The sequence below is a fragment of the Mus musculus genome, chromosome 10 (assembly GCF_000001635.26).
Source record: "Mus musculus strain C57BL/6J chromosome 10, GRCm38.p6 C57BL/6J".
Lineage (NCBI taxonomy): Eukaryota > Metazoa > Chordata > Mammalia > Rodentia > Muridae > Mus > Mus musculus.
Genome location: NC_000076.6, coordinates 90,988,590 through 91,010,639, shown reverse-complemented (window position 1 = coordinate 91,010,639; position 22,050 = coordinate 90,988,590). Strand labels below are relative to the sequence as shown.

At 42.4% G+C, this 22,050-nt stretch overlaps 1 protein-coding gene and 1 pseudogene across 3 annotated transcripts in view; one reads left to right on the top strand and one right to left on the bottom strand.

Moving 5' to 3' along the window:
• The window catches only part of Apaf1 (apoptotic peptidase activating factor 1), a 93,433-nt gene extending 72,104 nt beyond the window's left edge, over positions 1-21,329 (top strand). For all 3 annotated transcript variants that reach the window (NM_001282947.1, NM_009684.2, NM_001042558.1), the window contains exons 22-27: positions 1,391-1,516; positions 9,511-9,630; positions 10,863-10,988; positions 13,303-13,428; positions 14,846-14,992; positions 19,044-21,329. In NM_001282947.1, the coding sequence (NP_001269876.1) occupies positions 1,391-1,516; positions 9,511-9,630; positions 10,863-10,988; positions 13,303-13,428; positions 14,846-14,992; positions 19,044-19,190 (792 nt within the window). In that variant the 3' untranslated portion in view covers positions 19,191-21,329. The remainder of the gene's footprint in view (positions 1-1,390; positions 1,517-9,510; positions 9,631-10,862; positions 10,989-13,302; positions 13,429-14,845; positions 14,993-19,043) is intronic.
• Gm25390 lies at positions 4,797-4,897 on the bottom strand (annotated as a pseudogene).
• Positions 21,330-22,050: the final 721 nt, after the last annotated feature.

Below are 22,050 nucleotides of genomic sequence, written 5' to 3'. Positions count from 1 at the left end.
TACTGTGGAAAAAAGAGAATTTTCAACAAATGGTGCTTGTTCAACTGGCATCGGTCAGCATGCAGATGAATGCAAATCAATCCATTCTTATCTCCCTGTACAAAGCTCAAGTCTAAGTGAACCAAAGAACTCCACATAAAACCAGATACACCGAAACCAGTAGAAGAGAAAGTGGTGAAGAGCCTCGAAGATTTGGGCACAGGGGAAAATCTCCTAAACAGAACACCAATGGCTTATGCTCTAAGATCAAGAATTGACAAATGGGACTGCATAAAATTGCAAAGCTTCTGTAAGGCAAAGGACACTGTCAACAGGACGAAATGGCAACCAACAGATTGGGAAAAGATCTTTACCAATCCTACATCTGATAGAGGGCTAATATCCAAAATATACAAAGAACTTGAGAAGTTAGACTCCAGAAAACCAAATAACCCTATTAAAAATGGTGTACAGAGCTAAACAGAGAGTTCTCAACTGAAGAGTCTGGAATGGCTGAGAGGAACTTAAAGAAATGTTCAACATACTTATCAAGGAAATGCAAGTCAAAATGACCCTGAGATTCCACTTGACACCAATCAATGATCAAAAACTCAGATGACAGAAGATGCTGGCCAGGATGTGGAAAAAGAGGAACACTCCTCCATCTCTATGCAGTAAAAAGTCTCTTACACTCTCAAAAACAAAACAAAACCAAACCAAACCAACCACCCCTCCCCCCTACACCCCCCCCTCATCCCCACACCCATATGAGTTCGTTTGAGAGCATTTTTGGTATAGTCACCCAAAAATGTTTGGAGTTTGTGTTACAGCACTGTTTTCTATGTGTGTGTTTACAAGACACTGTACTGGTGTGAGCTCTAAGGCTAGGTTTTGGAGGGAGGGGTCAGTTCTTTCCTTACCATGTAATCCTAGGGGTCAGACTCAGGTTACCTGCTAATGTAGCAAGCACTTACCCACTGACGCATCTCACCAGGCCCGTGACTACCTTCAGAATCGCTGTGTTTGGTCTTTCTAAGGCTTGTCCTCCCACAGTTCTCCAGCCTTCTGTATCCCTGTGCCCACTGATGCCCTTTCTCTCTCCTCATTCCTGTTTTCCCTGAAGCTGCCATGCATTATTCAGGGTTCTTATCCTTTCTTCTTTCCCATTGACATTTTGATTATGGAGCCTGAGCCTGGACTGTCACTTGCTTTGATGACTTGAGTCCTTGAGTACTGAGAAGACCCATTCCTCCTGCCATTGGCCTTTCTAGTGAATACTTGATTGGGGCTGGGGGCGGGGCCAGGTGTATGTGAGGCATCTACATGTATATACGTTGTTGGGGGTGCAGTACCTCAGTGTTGCTTAATTTCTTTGTATTAATTTCTTGTGGTTTTTTTTTTTTTTTTGAAGATTATAGAACTTCCAAACAACAGAGTCTTCAGTTCTGGGGTTGGGCACAAGAAAGCTGTGCGGCACATCCAGTTCACAGCTGATGGGAAGACACTGATTTCAAGTTCTGAAGATTCTGTGATTCAGGTGAGCGGATGAACGAACTAGCGTTTGTACTATTAGAGAGAGGAACAACGGAACACTTCTGTATCAACGCTGTGCTAAAGCTTGTCACTTAAAGATTCTGTTTTGGGTCTACATTCTAACTGTACACATGGGCTTTATAGAGTCCAGTCATGTTTCATAATTTTCTATGGGTGTGGCACACAGTAGGCAGCCCACTGAAGTTTCCTGAGTTAAGTATTTATCCTGTCTTGGTGTTGATATTTATTTGTATAAGTATATTTTTGCCATTTTTATGTAATTTATTTTCATAACTAAATGCTGTCTTAGATTTTTGTTTTGTTTTGTTTTGCTTTTTGTGTCTTCATTCTTCTTTTGTGAGACAAGGCCTTGCTGTGTAGACCTCTATGGCCTAGAACTTGCTTTGTACAGACCAGGCTTTCTTTGGACTTTCGGCCATCTTCCTGTCTCAGCCATGTGAGTGCTGGGATTGCAGACATGAACCACCATGCCTAGCTCTAGTTTACATCACTCATCCTGTCCTATTAAGAATAATGTTTGTTGTGGTGATAAAAAATGAGTAGTTTGCCATAATTATATATATCGAGGCTCTGAGCTTACTCTATTGTTTTAAAATCCATTTAATTTTTATTCAAGTCCTAGTCCACATACGTAAATTAATATGCTATTTATTATAAGGCTTGCTGTGAGGAACAGACCCTCCCCATTGCTTATTCTTCAAACCACCACGGGTAGGTTTTAGATATTTAGGTATTTTTAGATCTTTGCGATCGTGTCTTCTGATGTTTACCTTCATGCCGCCATATGGCAGGCTTGTCGCACTATTTTTAATTTTTCACTTGGAGAACTGCTGAATTCCCAATGGTGAGGATTGAACATTTGTGCTCTTCCCACCTCGCCTGTCTTTAGCACGTGTCATGCATACACGCACCCAGAGCCATTCATCAGACCCGCCATCACAGTGGTGTGACAGAACCGGTGTGAGGTTTAGATCCTCAATATCACCATGACCAAACAGACTGTAAAGGATATCATGAATGCACTTCCTGTCTTTTCTTTCTTTATTTTCATTTATTTTAAGATAGGCTCTTCCTATGTAGCCAGACTGTCCCGAACCTTGCTATATGGCGTATGCTTACTGGTCTTGAACTGTATCCTCTTGCCTCAACTTCTTGAATGCTGGGATTACAGGCATGTATCCCACACCTATCTATCTATGGAAATTCTATTGTAATATAGTTTAGAAAAATTCATTCTTTGAAATGAGTGGCTGGAAATTATTTTATCTTAAAACTTTAAAGGTATTGCTTCATTTTTTGTTCCATGTTCCAAAATTTATAATGAGAAGTCTAAAGTCATTCTGTTTTTGTTTGTTTTGCTATTGGGACAGGATCTCACCGTGTAGCTCTGCCTGGCCTAGAACTCACTCTGTAGACCAGGCTAGCCTTGAACTCACAGCACCCCTCTTCCCTCTGTCTCCTGATGCCGGAGCTAAGGGCTTGCTCCACCGTTCAAGTTTTTAGATCTTTGTGGAAGATTTTGAAATGTTCCCTGTGCCCTCAGAGTTGTGAAATATCATGGTGACATGCTTGCTACCTTCTATTTTGTTCATTTGGGGAGTTTCTTTTAAGGAAACTTATTCTTAAATTCAGGATTCACTTAAATTATTTCTTATTTTATTTTATTTTTATTTTTTCCTTTTCTAGTCCACTCTTATCCTCTTTTTGTAAAACTCATTTATATATTGGTTCCCAGGCCAGTCTTCTAGTCCTTGGTTTTGGTTTCTTGTTTGAGGCAGGGTCCTTTATAGCCCAGGCTGGATTTGAACTTAACACGTAGCTGAGGATAACCTCTGTCTCCAGTTCCTGGGTCTAGGAATGTACCATAAGGAATCTCAACTTTCTACACTCTGCTTTATATTCTGGAATTTTCTTCAGCTTTTATATTTCCAACACTCTTATTGATTTTTTCTATCTCTATCATAACAGTCTTAATGTCTAACAACTTCCTCCCTTCCCTTCCCTTCCCTTCCCTTCCCTTCCCTTCCCTTCCCTTCCCTTCCCTTCCCTTCCCTTCCCTTCCCTTCCCTTCCCTTCCCTTCCCTTCCCTTCCCTTCCCTTTTTTTCTTCCCTTCCCTTTTTCTTCTTCCCTTCCCTTTTTCTTCTTCCCTTCCCTTTTTCTTCTTCCCTTCCCTTTTTCTTCTTCCCTTCCCTTTTTCTTCTTCCCTTCCCTTTTTCTTCTTCCCTTCCCTTTTTCTTCTTCCCTTCCCTTTTTCTTCTTCCCTTCCCTTTTTCTTCTTCCCTTCCCTTTTTCTTCTTCCCTTCCCTTTTTTTTTCTTCCCTTCCCTTTTTTTTTTCCTTTCCTTTCCTAGATAGGGCTCTCATTATGTGGCTCAGGCTTTACTTCAAACTTGTTATGTAGCCCAGGATAGCCTTGAACTCAGAAAGACCCACCTGCCCCTGCCTCTTGAGCAGCAGGACTAAAGGCCTGTGTCACTGCTCCCTGCCCTAGCCAGTGTTCTCCTGCTGGGTTACACTCCTGGTTTTATTCAGTTAATATTTCCTATGATGGCAGCTTTTAACTATCCCATTAAAAACTATCTTGGAAAACCAATGTTGCTGTGCTGAGTCTTTGAGAAGGTGCAGGGTCGGGATGAAGTTTGGCTTTAATACAGAAACTTTATTGTAAGCTCCCACGATGCTTCTTTATTAACTGTGAAATTCATATCATAGTCACATTTCCTCCTCTCCAGATGTCTTTGAAACGGAGGAAACTTAACTACATCAGATAAATCCTGTTGGGACATTGTATACGGCGCGAACTTAAATTCATAGGGTTTTATGACCTCTTTGGAGATATTCTCAGCCAGAGGGAGAAATAAGTTTTAGAAATATTTTTAGAATAGAAGTTATTTTTAAAAATACAAGTTATACTTTATCTTCTTTTTTGTGGACTGCTTAGGATGATTTTCATCTGTACAGGGCTTTGAAAACGTGCTTGCTTTATGCGGATGCTCACGCACATGTGCATCCTGGAGTCGTGTGAAGGTCAGAGTACAGCATGCAGGAAATGGGTCTCTTCTGCTGTGTGGAGTCCAGGGATCCAGCTTAGACTGGAAGGCTTAAAGTATGGGCTGCTGCTGGGTGTGGTGGTGCACACTTTTAACCCAAGCACTCGGGAAGCAGAGGAAGGCAGGTATGAGGCCAGCCCTGCTGATGCGCTGAGTTCCAAGACAACCAGGACTACATAAGGGAACTTAATCTTTAAAAAAAAAAAAACCAAAAAACAAAAAGACTACTTCATGATTTGCCTGTTATTTTTGCACAGGGTCCATGCTAATCTCTGTGTGGTTCCAATTTTTTTATGTGTGTTGCCAAAGCAAGCGCTATTTAAAGAGCTTTAGTGTGTCATGTAAAGAAACACTGTTTTTGTTTTTTTTTCTAAGAAATGATGGATTGAGATATTTGGCTTATTTTTCTTTGTTTTGTGTTTATTTATTTATTTATTTGTTTATTTTTTTAAAGTCTGGGTCTCATGTAGCTTAGGTTGGTCTTGAACTCACTGTGAAACCAAGGCTGGCTTTGAACTCCTGGGCTTTGAACTGCCTCTTTTTTTGCCCCCGTGCTGGGTAGAATTGTAGGTGTGTGCTGTCATACTTGGCTTAATTTTAGTAAATGACTGAATGAAGGCTTGTTTAAATCCTTTTGTATCACCAGCCTGAGACATAGGTTTAGTGAATCTCTCTGTCAAGTTAAAGTTATTGCTAGAATAAGAAGAATATACCCACCTGATGATAGCATTGAACCTTGTGGAAACTGGTCTGTTTGGTAGCTTTTGTCACTCTCCCTTGAGGTAAATGAAGTACTTGTATTAGCTATGTTTACTTGATGCATGAAAATATATTGGTTCTTGTAGGTGTGAGACATTAAGTATTTATTCCTGCTTTTGTGTTTTTCTGTTGGCGTCTCGCTTGAAACTTGTGATCCTTTCTCCTCACCTCTCCCACTGCTAGGACTATAGACATTGCCCTGCCAGCTTTTTTCTTCTTTCTTTTTTCATTTTTTAATAGATATTTTCTTTATTTGCATTTTGAATTTTATCCCCTTACCTCATTTCCCCTCCGGAAATCCCCCTTTCCCGTCCCCCTTCCCCCTGTTCACTAACCCACCCACTCCCGCTGCCCTGTCCAGGCATTCCCCTACACTGGGGCGTGGAGCCTTCACAGGCCAGCTTTTTAAAAACATGAATTGTATTTATGCAGCTGAAAAGATTCTGTAGTATGTTTACTCCCCAAAGTGATTGCTAATGGAAGGCATCTCCAAGTTCAACTTCAATGCATTTGATTACTGCTATGAGAACTTGAACTATTATACTACCGTGATTCAGTTAACACAGCATGTTTGAGTCCAGCTAAAAGCACCGTTGTCATCACCTTTCATAGCAAACATTCAGGAAGGATCTCTGACTTCCTGTGGTAGAGGGCAGCAAGAACCTCAGTCAGGACGATCTTTGAGTTAGGCACAGCCCAGGCTGTTAAGACTAGAAGAGTCGTACAGATCTTTCACTTGCTTGGTTAGAGTCACACCAAGATATTTTATATTATTTGTGACTATTGTGAAGGGTGTCGTTTCCCTAATTTCTTTCACAGCCCATTTATCCTTTGAGAGTAGGAAGGCTACTGATTTGTTTGAGTTAATTTTATATCTGGCCACTTTGCTGAAGTTGTTTATCAGGTTTAGGAGTTCTCTAGTGGAGTTTTTGGGGTCACTTATATATACTATCATATCATCTGCAAATAGTGATATTTTGACTTCTTTCTTTCCAATTTGTATCCCTTAGACCTCCTTTTGTTGTCTAATTGCTCCGGCTAGGACTTCAAGTACTATATTGAATAGATAGGGAGAAAGAGTGGGGAGCCTTCATCTAGTCCCCGATTTTAGTGGGATTGCTTCAAGTTTCTCTCCATTTACTTTGATTTTGGCTACTGGTTTGCTGTAATTGCTTTTACTATGTTTAGGTATGGGCCTTGAATTCTTGAATTCCTGATCTTTCCAAGACTTTTAACATGAAGGGATATTGAATTTTTGTCAAATGCTTTTTCAGCGTCTAATGAAATGATCATGTGTTTTTTTTAATTTGAGTTTGTTTATGTCATGGATTACACCGATAGATTTCTATATATTGAACCATCCCTGCATCCCTGGGATGAAGCCTACTTGATCGTGGCGAACAATCATTTTGATGTGTTCTTGGATTTGGTTTGCAAGAATTTTATTGGGTATTTTTACAGTGATATTCATAAGGGAAATTGATCTGAAGTTATCTTTCTTTGTTGTGTCTTTGTATGGTTTTGGTATCAGCGTAACTGTGGCTTCATAGAATGAATTTGGTAGTGTTCCTTCTGTTTCTATTTTGTGGAATATTCTGAAGAGTATTGGTATTAGTCCTTCTTTGAAGGTCTGATAGGATTCTGCACTAAACCCATCTGGTCCTGGGCTTTTCTTGGTTGGGAGACTATCAATGACTGCTTCTATTTCTTTAGGGGTTATGGGACTGTTTAGATGGTTTATCTGAACCCGATTTAGCTTTGGTGCCTGGTATCTGTCTAGAAAATTGTCCATTTCATCCAGACTTTCCAGTTTTGTTGAGTATAGGCTTTTGTAGTAGGATCTGGTGAATTTTTGAATTTCCTCAGTTTCTGATGTTATGTCTCCCTTTTCATTTCTGATTTCCTTAATTTGGATACTGTCTGTGTGCCCTCTGGTTAGTCTGGCTAAGGGCTTATCTATCTTGTTGATTTTCTCAAAGAAACAGCTCCTGGTTTTGTTGATTCTTTGTGTAGTTCTTTTTGTTTCTATTTGGTTAATTTCAGCCCTGAGTTTGATTATTTCCTGCCATCTACTCCTCTTGGGTGTATTTGCATATACCCAGAAGATGCTCCAACATATAATAAGGACACATGCTCCACTATGTTCTTAGCAGTCATATTTATAATAGTCAGAAGCTGGAAACAACCCAGATGTCTTTCAACAGAGGAATGGATACAGAAAATGTGGTACATTTACATAATCAAATACTACTCAGCTATTAAAAACAATGACTTCATGAAATTCACAGGCAAATGGATGGAACATGAAAATATCCTGAGTGAGTTAACTCAGTCACAAAAGAACACACAGTATGTACTCTCTGATATGTGGATATTAGCCCAAAAGTTCGGAATACCCAAGATTCATTTCACAGACCATATGAATGAAGCCCAAGAAGAAGGAAGACCAAAGTATGGATGCTTTAGTGCTTCTTAGAAGGGGGAACAAAATACTCATGGGAGGAAATATGGAGACAAAGTGAGGAGCAGAGACTGAAGGAAAGGCCATCCAGAGACTGCCCCACCTGGGGATCCATCCCATATACAGTCACCAAACCCAGACACTATTATGGATGCCAACAGATGCTCACAGCCAACTGTTGGACCGAGGGGGGGGGGTCCCCGATGGAGGAGTTGGAGAAGGGACTGAAGGGGCTGAGGGGGTTTCCAGCTCCATATGGGGAGCAACAGTGTCAACTGGCCGGACTCCCCAGAGCTCCCAGGGACTGGACTACTAACCAAAGAATACACATGGAGTGACCCATGGCACTGGCCACATATGTGGCAGAGGATGGCAGTGGGAGGAGCAGCCTTTGGGCCTGAGGGTGTTTGATGCCCCAGTGTAGAGGAATGCCAGGGCGGGAAGATGGGAGTGGGTGGGTGTGTGGGTGGGTGGGGGAGCACCCTCAGAGAGGCAGGGGGAGGAGGGATGGAATAGGAGGTTTGGTGAAGTATAGACCTGGGAAGCAGAAAACATCTGAAATGTAAATAAAGAAAATATCCAATAAAAAAAATAATAAAGAGAGCACCAATCACATGAATGAAGGTAGGGCCTTCATATCCCGATCAACTCCCTTGTTACCTTGGGGATTTAGTTAGAACCTAAGAGTCTTGAGTGGATGATAGGTGCCTTTCTTGAACTGTCTGCCTGACCCTTTCTATCCCGTCCTCTGCAAAAGCAGCCAGTCTCTTACCTGCTGAGCTCTCTTCCCCACCCCAACGCCCCTGAGCCCTGGCCTCTACCAAGCAGTGTTGAAGCCATCACTATTTTGAATTTCACAATACTCTTTCTTCAGTCGTTTGTATCTTGGTGACAGATTTTTTTTTTAAATGTCTCATTTCTCAGGTCTGTTCACGGTAGGCCCTTGTTTGATTCACATTTGCCTGACTTGGAAACATGTTTATTAAATTAATCGAAGTTAAGGGTTTAAAAGCCGGCAAACACTGTTGCTTTGATTTAGTAATGGACGTTCCGCATATTGACACGACATAGAAATTTCTGTTCACTGCTGTGTCTCAGCTGTTGGTGTTTGTTATTTTGTCCCGGTTGTTGGCACTGCTTCAACTCTTCCCTCTCTCTCGTGGCTCAGAGCGTCTCCCCCGAGCCACATGTGACTTACAGTGCCTACTGCTTCTTCTTGGACACTGAGAACTACGTTAAGGGCTATCTCCGACTTGGGCAGCTCAGAAGCTCCGTGATCCATTGTCACATGTCTCCGGCTCACTGACCTTTCTGGGCGGTTTTCCTGGCAACAGTCTGCAGTATTACCCGGTTTGTAGGCTTGCAAATCTGCAGATATATAATTGGGACAGTTTTCTCTGGAAAATTTAATCAGATGGTGAGCTCACTGGCATATTGTAGTTTTTTTTTTTTTTTTTCTATCTTGTGGTTTAATTAACTACTCTCTAAGCAACTGAAGAAAACAAATTTTATTTAGGAGGAAAGTGTTTTATTTTGTCCCCCGTATCAAGCTAATTAACTTCAACTTTTTCTCTTTGTGGAACACGGAGACAGTATTCTTTGTTCCTTCTCTGTTTGAAACACTGTGACAAGAATTAAGACTACATACTCTTTCCAGTGGGATGTTACTGGGGAAGGTTGTAACAGACTTATTTCTTTGCTATGAAGGTATGGAATTGGCAGACAGGGGACTATGTATTTTTGCAAGCCCACCAGGAAACGGTAAAGGACTTCAGGCTCCTCCAAGATTCAAGATTGCTTTCTTGGTCATTTGATGGAACGGTGAAGGTAATTCACATACTAGATTTTTAAAAAAATGGTTTGTTGTCTTTTAAACTATTTTGAAAATATTCTTTAAGTTTATTTATTTATTTATTTTTACTATGAGTGTGAGTGTGTGACTTGTATGAATCTGTCTGTGGACCCTGTGTGTGTGTGGTTGGTGTCCTCAGAGGTCAGAAGAGAGCGAGGACCATCGGATCCTCTAGAACTGGAAATACAGATACTTGTGAGCGGGGTGCTGAGAACTGAACCTAGGTTTTCTTGAAGAGCAGTTAGTGATCTTAGTTCCTAGGCTGCCCTTCCAGACCCAAATACCAGATTTGAATGTATGTATGTATGTGTGTGTATATGTATGTATGTATGTATGTGTATGTTATTTTGAAGCAGGGTCTCACTATATAGCCCTGGTTGGTCTGGAACTTGATATGTAGATCAGGCTGGTCTTGAACTCACAGAGATCCACCTGCCTCCTGAGTTTCTGGGACTTAAGGCATGTGCATCACCATACCCAGCCCCAGGTTGTTCTTTTAAAGAAAACATTCGGATCGTGCAGTAATTATAAGTGTGACAGCTTTAAAGCACATGAATGATAAGTAATTAAATGAAAAAAAAATCAGTATTGTGCCTGTTTTCTATTCAGTGTGGTCACCTTCATCTGTTATATGTTTGTAAGCATTTACGATAAAGGAAGCTTAAGCGATCAGAACAGCTACTATTCTAAAACTTGGTTTTTTTGGGGGGGGGGCTATGTTTTGAAGCTGATTTTGTTCTTTTGAAAATTTTTACTTGTATGGGTGTTTTGCTTGCATGTATGTGTGTAGCACCCTTGGAAGCCAAAAGCACTGAATCTGCTAGAACTGGAGAGAGATGGCTGTGAGCCACCTTGTGTAGGTGCTGCAAACCACACCCCGCTCCTCTGGGAAAGCCGCCAGTGCTCTCGACCGCTGAGCTGCTTTAGTTCCCTCTCACTGAGTCTTCTCTGTCCTTCCTTCCCTTCTCCTCCCCTCTCCTTGGTTTATGATTCTAGGAATCAAACCTAGGGCTTTGCACTCACTAAACAAGAATTCTACCAGTAAGTGACATCCTTTGTTTTCTTGAAGTTCTACGTAGCCCAAGTTATCTTGAACTTCTTGTCCTCCTGTTTCTGGTCCCCCTTATCTTGGGGGCTACAGTTGTGTTCCATCATGCATGACAAAAAATGTCATTAAAAGTGTCACCTAACCTTTTTTCCCCCTAAGGTGTGGAATGTCATTACCGGAAGAATAGAAAGAGACTTTACTTGTCATCAGGGCACAGTGCTTTCCTGTGCTATCTCTTCTGATGCGACCAAGTTTTCATCTACCTCTGCTGATAAGACTGCCAAGGTCAGTTAGTCACGTGAAGTGTCTATGTGTGAAACCTACAGTACTGGTTATTATTATGAGTCCAAACAATGTATAAGGCAAGATAGTCACAGATTTGGTTTACATGTCTGTATCGTGTGTTTTTAAGAATTTGTTTATTATCTCTGTGTGTATGTAACGGGGGAGGGGGGACCTGCATGAGTCACTGTGCATGGGTACAGGTCAGAGGACAACTGCTGGGAGTGGGTTTTACACCCACCTTGCTGAGGCAGGGCTTCTCATTTTTTCTGCTGCCTTTGCCTGCTGTGTGCTCCAGACCAGAGCTTCCATCTAGTTTTCCTGTCTCCACCTCCCCCGGCCTTAGGAATGGTGTAGCTGCAGATGCAGGCCACCACATGAACCTTTTACAGGCTGGGAGTTGTCTGGCTGGTGAGGCTAGTGCTCCGACTGAGCCATCCCTCTCTGATCCACTCCTACCTGTATCATATTTTAGGACGTGCAGCACTAAGAATTTTACTCTGTCAAATCTTACTTGATCACATCATAGCTGTCATTGTCCCTGCAGTATATAGGAGTATATAGGTGTCATTGTTCCTGCAGTATATAGGAGTATATAGGTGTCATTGTCCCTGCAGTATAGAAGAGTATGTAGGTGTCATTGTCCCTGCAGTATAGAAGAGTATGTAGGTGTCATTGTCTCTGCAGTATAGAGGAGTATGTAGGTGTCATTGTCCCTATTCCACATATACAGAAACTGAAGCTAGAGGATCGTGAGCTGTCCTAGGTCACATGCTGTTGGAGGATGCTGGTTAGCACTCACTTGCTATTTAAATGAATAATACTTAGTAATTCTGATTCTTCTTTATGGCAGAATTAAGAAATAATTCTTAATTTCTCAAATTCTTAATTCCTTCTTAAAGTATTTTAAAAAGGAAAAGATTACTTTTTATTTATAACTAATCAGATTGAATTTCTGATGTACATTATATGCAATAAAAGCAATCAACAGGGATGCGAACAGACAGTCTTTACTCACTCGGTATAAGTGGACACCTTTGAAGTGCTTCTGGCTTGGGGACTCTCAGCACTGCATTGCCTTCTCTGTCCCTCCATCCTTGTTAATGGCATCATCACCTAGCTGTCTTTGGAGCTTTTGTTCATGGCTCAGTGCTTTAGTTCCATCTGCTCATCCTTGTTCCCAAAGGCCACACCCACTGACTGGTGGGCACCTCCTTCACTTTATTCTCCCTGCTACCACTTAGGGCTGCTTGAAACACCCAGCCCATGATGCTGTGTGGACGAGCGAGCTCTGTGACCCATCACTGCCTTTCTTTTCAGCCATTCCCTGTTTCTGCCTATCTTGTTCCACCGCTACCTTGGTGTGCAAGGTGCAGCGCATCATTTTAGACCTCTGTTTCTTGTTGGCTCTTCAGCCTTTCCTGACTCAGGCAGCGTTAGCTGCTCTGCCTTCAGAGTTTTCATGAAGTTTTATTTGTGCTCTTTGGAGCATGCTCACAAAGTATGCCTGAGCCTGCTTTCTAGATTAACTATTAACTAGGTCTAAATGTCAAGGAAAGGGTCTATGTCTACTTCATCTCATACTGTAAGTTCTTCCTTGGGAGTGCCTGGAACATGGTCATTTTCAGTGGGGCCTGGCTAGATGGTAATAGAACCACAGAGAGAATATTGGGGCGGGGGAGGGGGGATGAGGAGAGAAGAAAGACAGAAGCCAGGTCTAGTAGTTCATTGCTTTAGAGACAGGAAGATCTCTGTGAGCTCAAAGCCAGCCTGGGCCCCTGTCTCCCCTATCCCCCCTCCCCCCAAAAGATAGCATTTGTCCAGCAATAATATTGTAGGGCAGTGTGGTGACTAGCCTTTAAACAGCTTTCCTGTGTGTTATGTCCTGTGCCAGCATTTGGTCCTTTGCAATCCCATTTAATCATCACACCATGGGAATCATTGTCCATTTTACAAGTGCAGAAACTGAAGCTAGAGAGACCGAGCTGTTGGAGGTCACAAGGATTCAGTAGGGTGGACCGTCTCCCTCACCCCTAAGCTGTTTTTAACTGATTATCTGTTCCTCCTTTTAAACATTAATACGAAGGAAAGAAAGCTAACTCTGGTCCTTGAGCTATTTTTTACTTGAGTAATTAATTAAAGGGAAATCCCAAAGTTGACAAGGTTGCAGGTTAGAGATTGGGCATCTTGTGAAAGCTTACACCACCAAACGTTTTCACTTGCAAGTGATTGACTTTTTGGCTGTGTAGCACCAGGGCAGGCCTTAGAGATGTTTAGAGTGTATTGACATTCCTAAACAAACCTAATTGCCTTCCAGATCTGGAGTTTTGACCTCCTTTCCCCTCTTCATGAGCTGAAGGGCCATAATGGCTGTGTCCGCTGCTCTGCCTTCTCGCTGGATGGCATCCTGTTGGCAACTGGAGATGACAATGGAGAAATCCGGGTAAGGCATGTGCTGACTGAGGTAGCATTTCCTCTTTAGCTTGGGGGGGACATTCTTCCCCACACTCAGGTTGGTCATTTGATGGTTTTTGAAGGAGAGTCTTGCAGTATAGCTTAGACCGGCCTTAACTCACATTCAACCTTGCCTGGCCTGACTCCAGATCTTCCTGTTTTAGCCTTCCTGTTTTAGCTGGGATTACAGCAGCTTAACACTGGAGATCTCTTCTAATGGGAGGAATGTACAGGCCCTGGGGTTTTGGTTGGATGGAGCATTCTTTGCTCTGTTTCTTGTGCACACTGTATTCATAGCTACCTCATTCACCCCAGTTAGACAGGTATGTCAGGTGCTGAGTTGGGGCACACCTTTAGTCCTAACTCTGAAGGCAGAGGCAGGTGCATCTCTGAATTCAAAGCCAGCCTCGTCCACATAAAGTGAGTTCCAGGCCAGCCAGGGCTAGTAAGATCCTGTCTCCAAAAAAAAAAAAAAAAAAAAAAAAATGTTAGGTAGATATTTTATACTTATGTGAGTAGATATTTACATTTGGTTCTCTGCTGTTAGTTTGTGAGTGATTTGTCTTAATTATTTTGTAAGTTATTGGGTCATAAATGAATTGCAAATTCTGCTTTTTTCTCATTGTTTAAAGTAGAGATCTTTTTAGTACTCTACTCATTAGTCAGCATCTCTTGTTGGGTTTGTTACAGTCCTCTTTGGACTGTCTGTCCATGTTAACAAAGGTATACTGAGGCTCACATTATACCTGGATATTTGAGGGGTGTCTGATCTCCTGGCACTGGAGTTGTAGATGGTTGTGAGCCACTATGTGGGTGCTGGGAATTGAACCTGGGTTTTCTGGAAGAGCATCTGGTACTTTAAATTGCTGAGCCATCTCTGCAGCCTTGGTAACCAGTATTTTTGAGGAGAATATTTTTATTTCTGGTGGTGGGTTTCTTGTTTTTGTTTGCTTTTAAGTGGAGGCATTAAAGCTGGCAGAAGAGTAGGTATAATGGAGAGAAATACGAGAGTTTGGACTTGCAGGAGTAGAGATTCTGTCGGGCTTTACAGGAATAGTATTATAATTTTTGATCTGTCTTATTCACATATTGCATAGAATTTCAGTGATAAACCCCTCCTTTATGTCTTTAGTTTTTGGATATAGGGCCTCATCATATTGTTTGTCATTTGAACTCAAAATCTTCCTGCCTCTGCCTCCTGAGCAGCAGAAATCAGGTGTGCGCCACCACGCCTGCGCTTCTCTCTTAATTCTTTGGAAACTGATAACATTCTGATCCAGCACACTCTTCTTTTTGTTTTTAAGGAAAGATTTCCAGATATATCACAGATGATGTGCATTTCTACTTTGAGACTGGTAAACTTCAAGGGTTACCTCGTTAATGAATTATGTACTATGTTTATGCAGATATGGAATGTCTCAGATGGCCAGCTTCTTCATTCGTGTGCTCCGATCTCGGTAGAGGAAGGAACTGCTACCCACGGCGGCTGGGTAACTGATGTGTGCTTCTCTCCCGACAGTAAAACGCTTGTCTCTGCTGGAGGATATCTCAAGGTAAGCGTTACTCGAGGGTGTGAAAGAAAGAGCAGTCGGTGTCATAGCTAAGTGGTTTTCACTTACTGTTCTTCAGTTGGGTTTCCTATAACCCGGCAGAGTAGAAGAGGCGGTGTTGTTACCCCCACTTGGCAGTGGTGAGGCTGACGTCTGCGAGGCCACTTTCTCTAGGTCTCAGAGTCTTTGGTAATGGCGGTAGCCATGTGAGAGCTCTCTTCTCCCAGCTGAACCTACACGACCCAATTTCATCTACTGTGGCACTCACTACTAAATATTTTGGTTGGAATTACTTGGAAAATGTATTTGTGGATTTTTCTTTCTTGATAGTAATAGTACCAGCAAATTAATTTATAATCTGCAGAGTTTTATTCCTGTCAGCCCACTAATCAGCTTTATGATGCTAAAGTTTTACTACCTTTGGGTTATAGATGAGCAAAAGTGATTTTCAGGACAGCTATAACTTTCCTGAATCGTTGTAATTAGTAACTATGAGAGCCAAGTCTCATAGCAGGTCTTGTGCTTCTTCAGTTGTCTCTAACAAGTTGGCTTCTGCATACTCAGTAGTGACTTCGGGGCCAAGGCTTACACATGTTATAGGACGCCAAGGTCACTTATTGGCCCATTTATCCATTCGGCAAGGTGGTATTTAGTGCCTGTTGTGTGCCGTGGCACATATTTAAAGCTTGTCCCTTCCCAGTGGTGGCTAATGTTCCATACAGGAAGCAAGTAGGAAACAGAGTCCCTAAAGGGTGGGAGGAGCCTGAGAGAAGTTTGCAAGAGCAAAGTGGAGGCACAGCAGAGAGCAAGGGCCAGGTCGCTTGTGAAAGGGGTGAGAAGGGTGCCATCCGTTATGCTGGCCACTTGGGCCCCCTGTAAGCTTTATCATTTACAAAGGATCCCATAAGATTCTGTGAGTTGGCTGATGTTTACTGAAAGCAGTCTGGTGAAGATGATTCTCGTTATCTCACAATGTGGGTGCTCAGCTGTGTTTGAGTGGCGTCTTTGGTTATGAGGGTCCCACATTATTGCCGTTTTACTCAACATAAATATCTAGCTTATAAAAGATAATCGAGGGAGTGTTTTCAATGTGTGAAATGATATCTCTACAGCCTGCATTGGAAATAAAAGTCTCTTAATGTTGTATTAATGTATACCGTTTGGGGCACACTTTTGTTTAGTCATCAAGAGTTCCTGGACTATCAATGCCTCTTGTCCCCCATTAGTGTAAAGATAAAAACTTTGAGCTCTGAGGATGGTGCATAGAGGAGAGATGCTGTTGTCTTTGTGTTGGACGCTGAAAGTCCTTTGCTGCTAACAGCTTAACTGCCCAGCTACAACACCGAGCTTCTATATTCTCTGGGCTCTATAGAATGTCCCACATAACTCTCTGGCTTTTAGGATATTGTGAAGATAAGAGCAGCTTTTCAGAGTTCTTGGCAAACCTTGAAATAACGTAGCAGGATGGATCTGCTGCAGCACTGTAGAGGCTGTGTCTTGAGGCTGGAAGAAGCTATAAACTGTATGTGTAGTCTGTGTATGAAGTGACAATCAGTGCTATGCCTTCTGCTTTGATTACTAGCATGGTTAAACTAATTATGTTAGAACCCAGCCGGCATCTACCCAGCACGCTAATGAGACCATCCAAAGGCTCAGAACAAATTAGGAGTAAGAAAAAACAGCAGCTGGAGTGGCCAAGAAATGGGGCCTTTCGGGTCTGTTTAAAGTCCGAGCAGTTTAAGTTGAGTGCCTCCAAGATGACATAGGTGTTTGCTAGCTAAAATGTTCTTACCTTTCAAAATTACTATAAATGAAAACACGTTATCACTTAGCCTGCTGGAATGACAAGATTATAATAACTTATACACCTGAAGGCAAAGGCGGATTTAGCTGTGGAACACATGGTTGTAATGAAGGCATTTTATACTCAGAGGCAGAAGAGCACTGTCATGATGGAGGAGTGGGTCTGGGGACAGACTGCCTGAGTTCAGATCCCAGCTCTGCCACTCACTAGGTTTACCTCTGTTTGCCTCAGTGATTTCATCTATAAGATGGGTGTAATGGTAATAGTATCACAGTACAGATAGTATTTATATACCTTTTGCTACTAGGCATACTTGGGCTTCTTCCGCTATCAGCATCAGATATTCTTGTTTGCTACAGCTGATAGACTTGCTCTGCTGTATCATCATTGCATTAAGTGCACAGTTTATGTAAGGATCAGGCTTGGAGTTTCATATTTCGTGATTTTGGATAAGTCTTTGATAACATGTATCTACAGCTGTAGAATGATATTGAGTAATCCATTACCCTGAAAACCCTGTGTTAGCTGCTGCTATGAAACCGTGTATTTCCAGTCCCTACTGATCCAGTGGCTACTGCAGTGTTTCCAGGTAAAGCAGTCCCAGCACGCTAATGGTGTGTGAGTGTGTGTGTGTGCTGGGGAAACTGCATCTGAGAGTGGAAACTGTACCGCTTTGCTCTCCACTTCCACTGTCCCCTGAGTCTTGATTCTCTCGGGAGCCCAGGTTCCCTAAAGTGAGGCAGTTGGGTGTAGGAGATGAACTCCCCAAGTCTTAGTCTCTGAAAGTGAGCGAGTCTCCTCGGGCTGGCCGTGGTCTTCGTGCTTTCGGTTATGGTGCAGTTTCAGGAGGTGCATGCTGCTTTAGTGAGCTTTACCAAACTCGGTGTTATATGTGTCTTATCCGGTTCTACTGCAAAGGGCACAGACAAATATGAAACCTAGTCTCGTGGGCAAGGCTCTGTGCCATGCCAGGCTCTGTCCCGAGCACATCGGTGAGCACACTGTTCTGGCTGTGTCGCTCAGGCTCTTGGTGAACTGCACACCTTTCTAAACCACGTTTGCGTGCACTGTCTCTTGCCCTCAGTTTAGCTCTGAGGCAGGATAGTCAGTTTTGTGGACACCGTTTGGTAAAAGTAGTGTTACATACACTCTTGATGAGTCCAGTGATGGAAAGGGAAGGATGGGGTCGGAGCGCCTGCTTCATTTGATGTGTTCAGCATTCAGCCTAGATTGTCACATAAATAGCCTACCTCACTCCTGGTGAAAGAGCTTCCCTGGGAAGACCGTTGTCTTTGTACTTTGAAGAGTCTGGGCATCTGCTGGAGGACGGTCCCTGGCTACAGAAGGGTATCTTTAGTGAAGAGAAGCAGTCATGTGCCCACTCCATGGAGCAGACCCTCCACAATGCACTCTGTGTAACCAGCTCTCTAGTGTCTGTTGTTTCTCCGGAATGCCATGCAGTGGCCCTGGGTGCAGACTTGGCTGTGAGGTCATCACCAGGGCTAATCAACAAGGCTGAACCGCTGGTATGGTCGTCAGCGGGAATCCTGCTCAACTGTCATTCTTGCTTACTGCTTGGTTTAAGAACCATTACATACACTAGCAAGATTTTGCTGAAAGGACCCAGATATAGCTGTCTCTTGTGAGGCTATGCCGGGGCCTAGCAAAACACAGAAGTGGATGCTCACAGTCAGCTATTGGATGGATCACAGGGCCCCCAATGGAGGAGCTAGAGAAAGTACCCAAGGAGCTGAAGGGGTCTGCAACCCTATAGGTGGAACAACAATATGAACTAACCAGTCCCCGCCCCCCCCCCCCCGCCCCCGGAGCTCATGTCTCTAGCTGCATATGTATCAGAAGATGGCCTAATGGGCCATCATTGGAAAGAGAGGCCCATCAGTCTTGCAAACTTTATATGCCTCAGTACAGGGGAACGCCAGGGCCAAGAAGTGGGAGTGGGGGGAGGAAAGTGGGGGGGGGGAGGGCATAGGGGGACTTTTGGGATAGCATTGGAAATGTAAATGAAGAAAATACCTAATTAAAAAAATTTTTAAAAAAAGAACTTCTGGGGTGGGGAAGGATTTAATTCCATAGACTCACACACATTGCAGGAATATTAATAAATAAAATCTGCATGTCCATTAAAAAAAAAAAGAATCAGGAATAGTCGCTAAAGGATGAAGCTGGCTTTACAAATTACCATGTGGTGGGATTACCAGTCTAACAAAAGTTGTCTTTTTCTCTCAACAGTGGTGGAATGTTGCCACTGGGGACTCCTCACAGACCTTCTACACAAATGGAACAAACCTCAAGAAAATCCACGTGTCCCCTGACTTCAGAACCTATGTGACTGTCGATAATCTCGGTATTTTATATATTTTACAGGTTTTAGAGTGAAATGGCTAAGCGTTAATGTAGTTCAGCTCCTTAAGTTTGAATTGGAAAAAAAATCTAAACCCTCTATATCAACTTTTTATAAAGCTGTGAATTGTACTGCAGTATTGCAAACATTACAAAAGTGTTTACAGCTGGGCCAGTGCTCTGTATAGTTGGGTGAATCATAGTATATCTCCACAAAGGAACATACTTTTACTCTATTTTTTTAAATATAGTCATCATTGTTATTAACAGTTTGTCCTTAACATGCAAATGAAATGTAAATATGTACCTTGTTATGCTATTGGTAAATTCTTTGATGCATTCAAATTGGTTGGCAAAATTAGTGAGAATCATTTGAAGGCCTTCTATAGGTTGATGCTGTCATTATGTAGGCTATGTCCCAAGGTAATGGTGGTCAGTTTTCTGAACCACACTTACTCCCAGGGGGTATGGTTTTCCAAATAAATCATGCTTATTTGCACTCTTTAAATTTGCTTTAAGATATTGTGTCATGGTGCAAGCACAGTCTGCAACATTTCTCTTGTTAACTCAGTGAGTATTGGTTTTCAACAGTTCTTCCTATGAGCTAGTCATGTGTTAGAGAGATTTCTCTCTGTAGCTCTGTGTTTAGCTGGACTCTGGCTGTCAGTGTCTGTGAATTGGGCACCAACCACCTTGCACTCTTTTAGTTGTTTCGTTTATAAAGACAGGGTTTATGTAGTCCTGGCTCTCTTGGCACTCAGCATGTACACCAGGTTAGCCTTGAACTCAGAGCTCAGCCTGCCTCTCTGCCTCCTGAGTTCTGGAATTGAAGGCGTGTGCCAATAGCACCTCTCTCTCTCAGTTATACTCGACTGAGCTTGACCTCTTCTAACTTCTTCTCCATGCTTAGGTGTTAGTCAGCCAGTGACGTGTGAAGCGGTAACACATACTTCCCCTTTTACCTGTACATCACCCATGCTGTTCTCTCCACGACTTTCAAGAGTCGCAGAAACCCTTCCCCAAAACCCCCTGGGAAATGAGACATTTGCCCATGTCTTCCTGGGAAATGTGACCTCATTGTATTATGCAGTGATTGTGATCCTCCTGCATCAGACTCCTAAGTAGCTAGGAGAGGTGTCTTTTGATGCAGAAAAAGCTTTGCAACATCAGTATCTAGTTTTGTTTTCAATCTTCTTTTAGGATCTATAATTGAAGCTTAAGTTTAATCACTGTTCCCTGAAATATTATTAAGGACAATAGAGATAAATTAGTAGTAGATGTAGTTTTCATATAAAATAAAAAATGAAATATCTTCATTTTGCAATAGGAGTTAATGGGTCTCAGCATTAACAGTTGACAGCCAGTGAAGCTGTTTCCATTGTTGATGCATATTACCAGCTCTGGTGTGGGCAGAGGGAACGAGGCACTCCTGTGTTTTAGATTTACTTCTTTATGGTGCTGAAGATTGAAGCCAGGGCCTTGCGCACACTAGACAGGCACTCCACCGCTGGGCTACACGACCAGCCCTTCCTTAGGTGGATTTTAGATTAGATATCCTCACAGGGCATTTTTAGGAGCTGTAAATAGAGTGAACAAAATCTTGTATAGGGTTAAGGAAGGTTTTGTTTGTCAGGTTGAGGAACCACTTTACATACTTACTGTGATTTAAGCCAATGTGATGGGTGAAACATCTCAATTGTATAAAACAAATATTTGAAGAAGTATGTCTTGCTTAGAACTTGCTGAGAATGAACCAAACTTTGATTTTCAGATAACATTAGCGGCTCATCTGTTCTGTAGCTGGCTAGTGAAGTGAACAGCAACCGTCAGTTTTTAAAAAGTCTTGGTCTTTTGTCTTCAAGTGGAGAGAAAGACACAGTAACTCGAAGATGGCTGTGGCTCACACGCAGCAGCTCTGGAGGCTGACCTTGAAGGCCTGGCCTGTGCTCTGGCGGCCTGCATGACCACTTGTGGCCCTTTCCTTGCTGAACTTTTTATGTGAGAAATTACATTGGACTTTGTATATATGAAGGTGGTTTTATATCATGTTTTATGTACTTTGAAGACTTTTTTGTATTTATAATTTCCATGACTTATTATTATTTTTGCCTTGAAATACTGTTTAAACATGAATTTTAAAACAAAAATAAAATTACTGAAATTTTTGGAAAAACATTTTGGTTTCGGGATCCTTTCTTGACTTTTTTCCCCTGCTGTTAGGAGACTGCTAATAGCCTTCAGGAGTGGGCTGGGGAGATGGGATCAGTCTTTATAAACTTGAGGGGTAGCCAGGTGGTGATGGCTCATGCCTTTAATCCCAGCACTCAGGGCAGAGGCAGGCAGATCTCTGACTTAAGAGGCCAGCCTGCTCTACAGAGTGAGTTCAGGACAGCCAGGGCTACATGGAGAAACCCTGTCTCAAAAAAACCAAAAATAAAAACCAAACAATAAAAAAAACCACGAGGAATTTTGTTGGATTCTCAGAACCCACGCAAAACAGCCTCTAATTTCAGCACTGGGAAGGCAGAGACAGGGGGATCGCTAGGATTTGCTGACCAGCCAGTGTAGCTGACTTGATGAACTCCAGGTTTACAGAGAAATACTGTCTCCAGAAATAAGGTAAGTGCAATCAAGAACGACACCTGATTCTGTTCTCAGGCCTCCTCATGCGGCTTTAGTTTGTGTCTTTCTGGAGATGTGTCTATTTCTCTACCAATTTTAAAACAACTCTGCTGGATAAAGCAGTGTTGGTTGGAAGGATTTTTGCCTTTTTTGTTGTTGTTATTTTTGAGAGTAGATCAGTTCTTTCAACACCTTTAACATGTGGAAGAGAGGTTCTTCTGTGGTCATGTCTATTTAGAGTTCTGAGTGGCTTTTGTGCTCCAACGTCATTTCT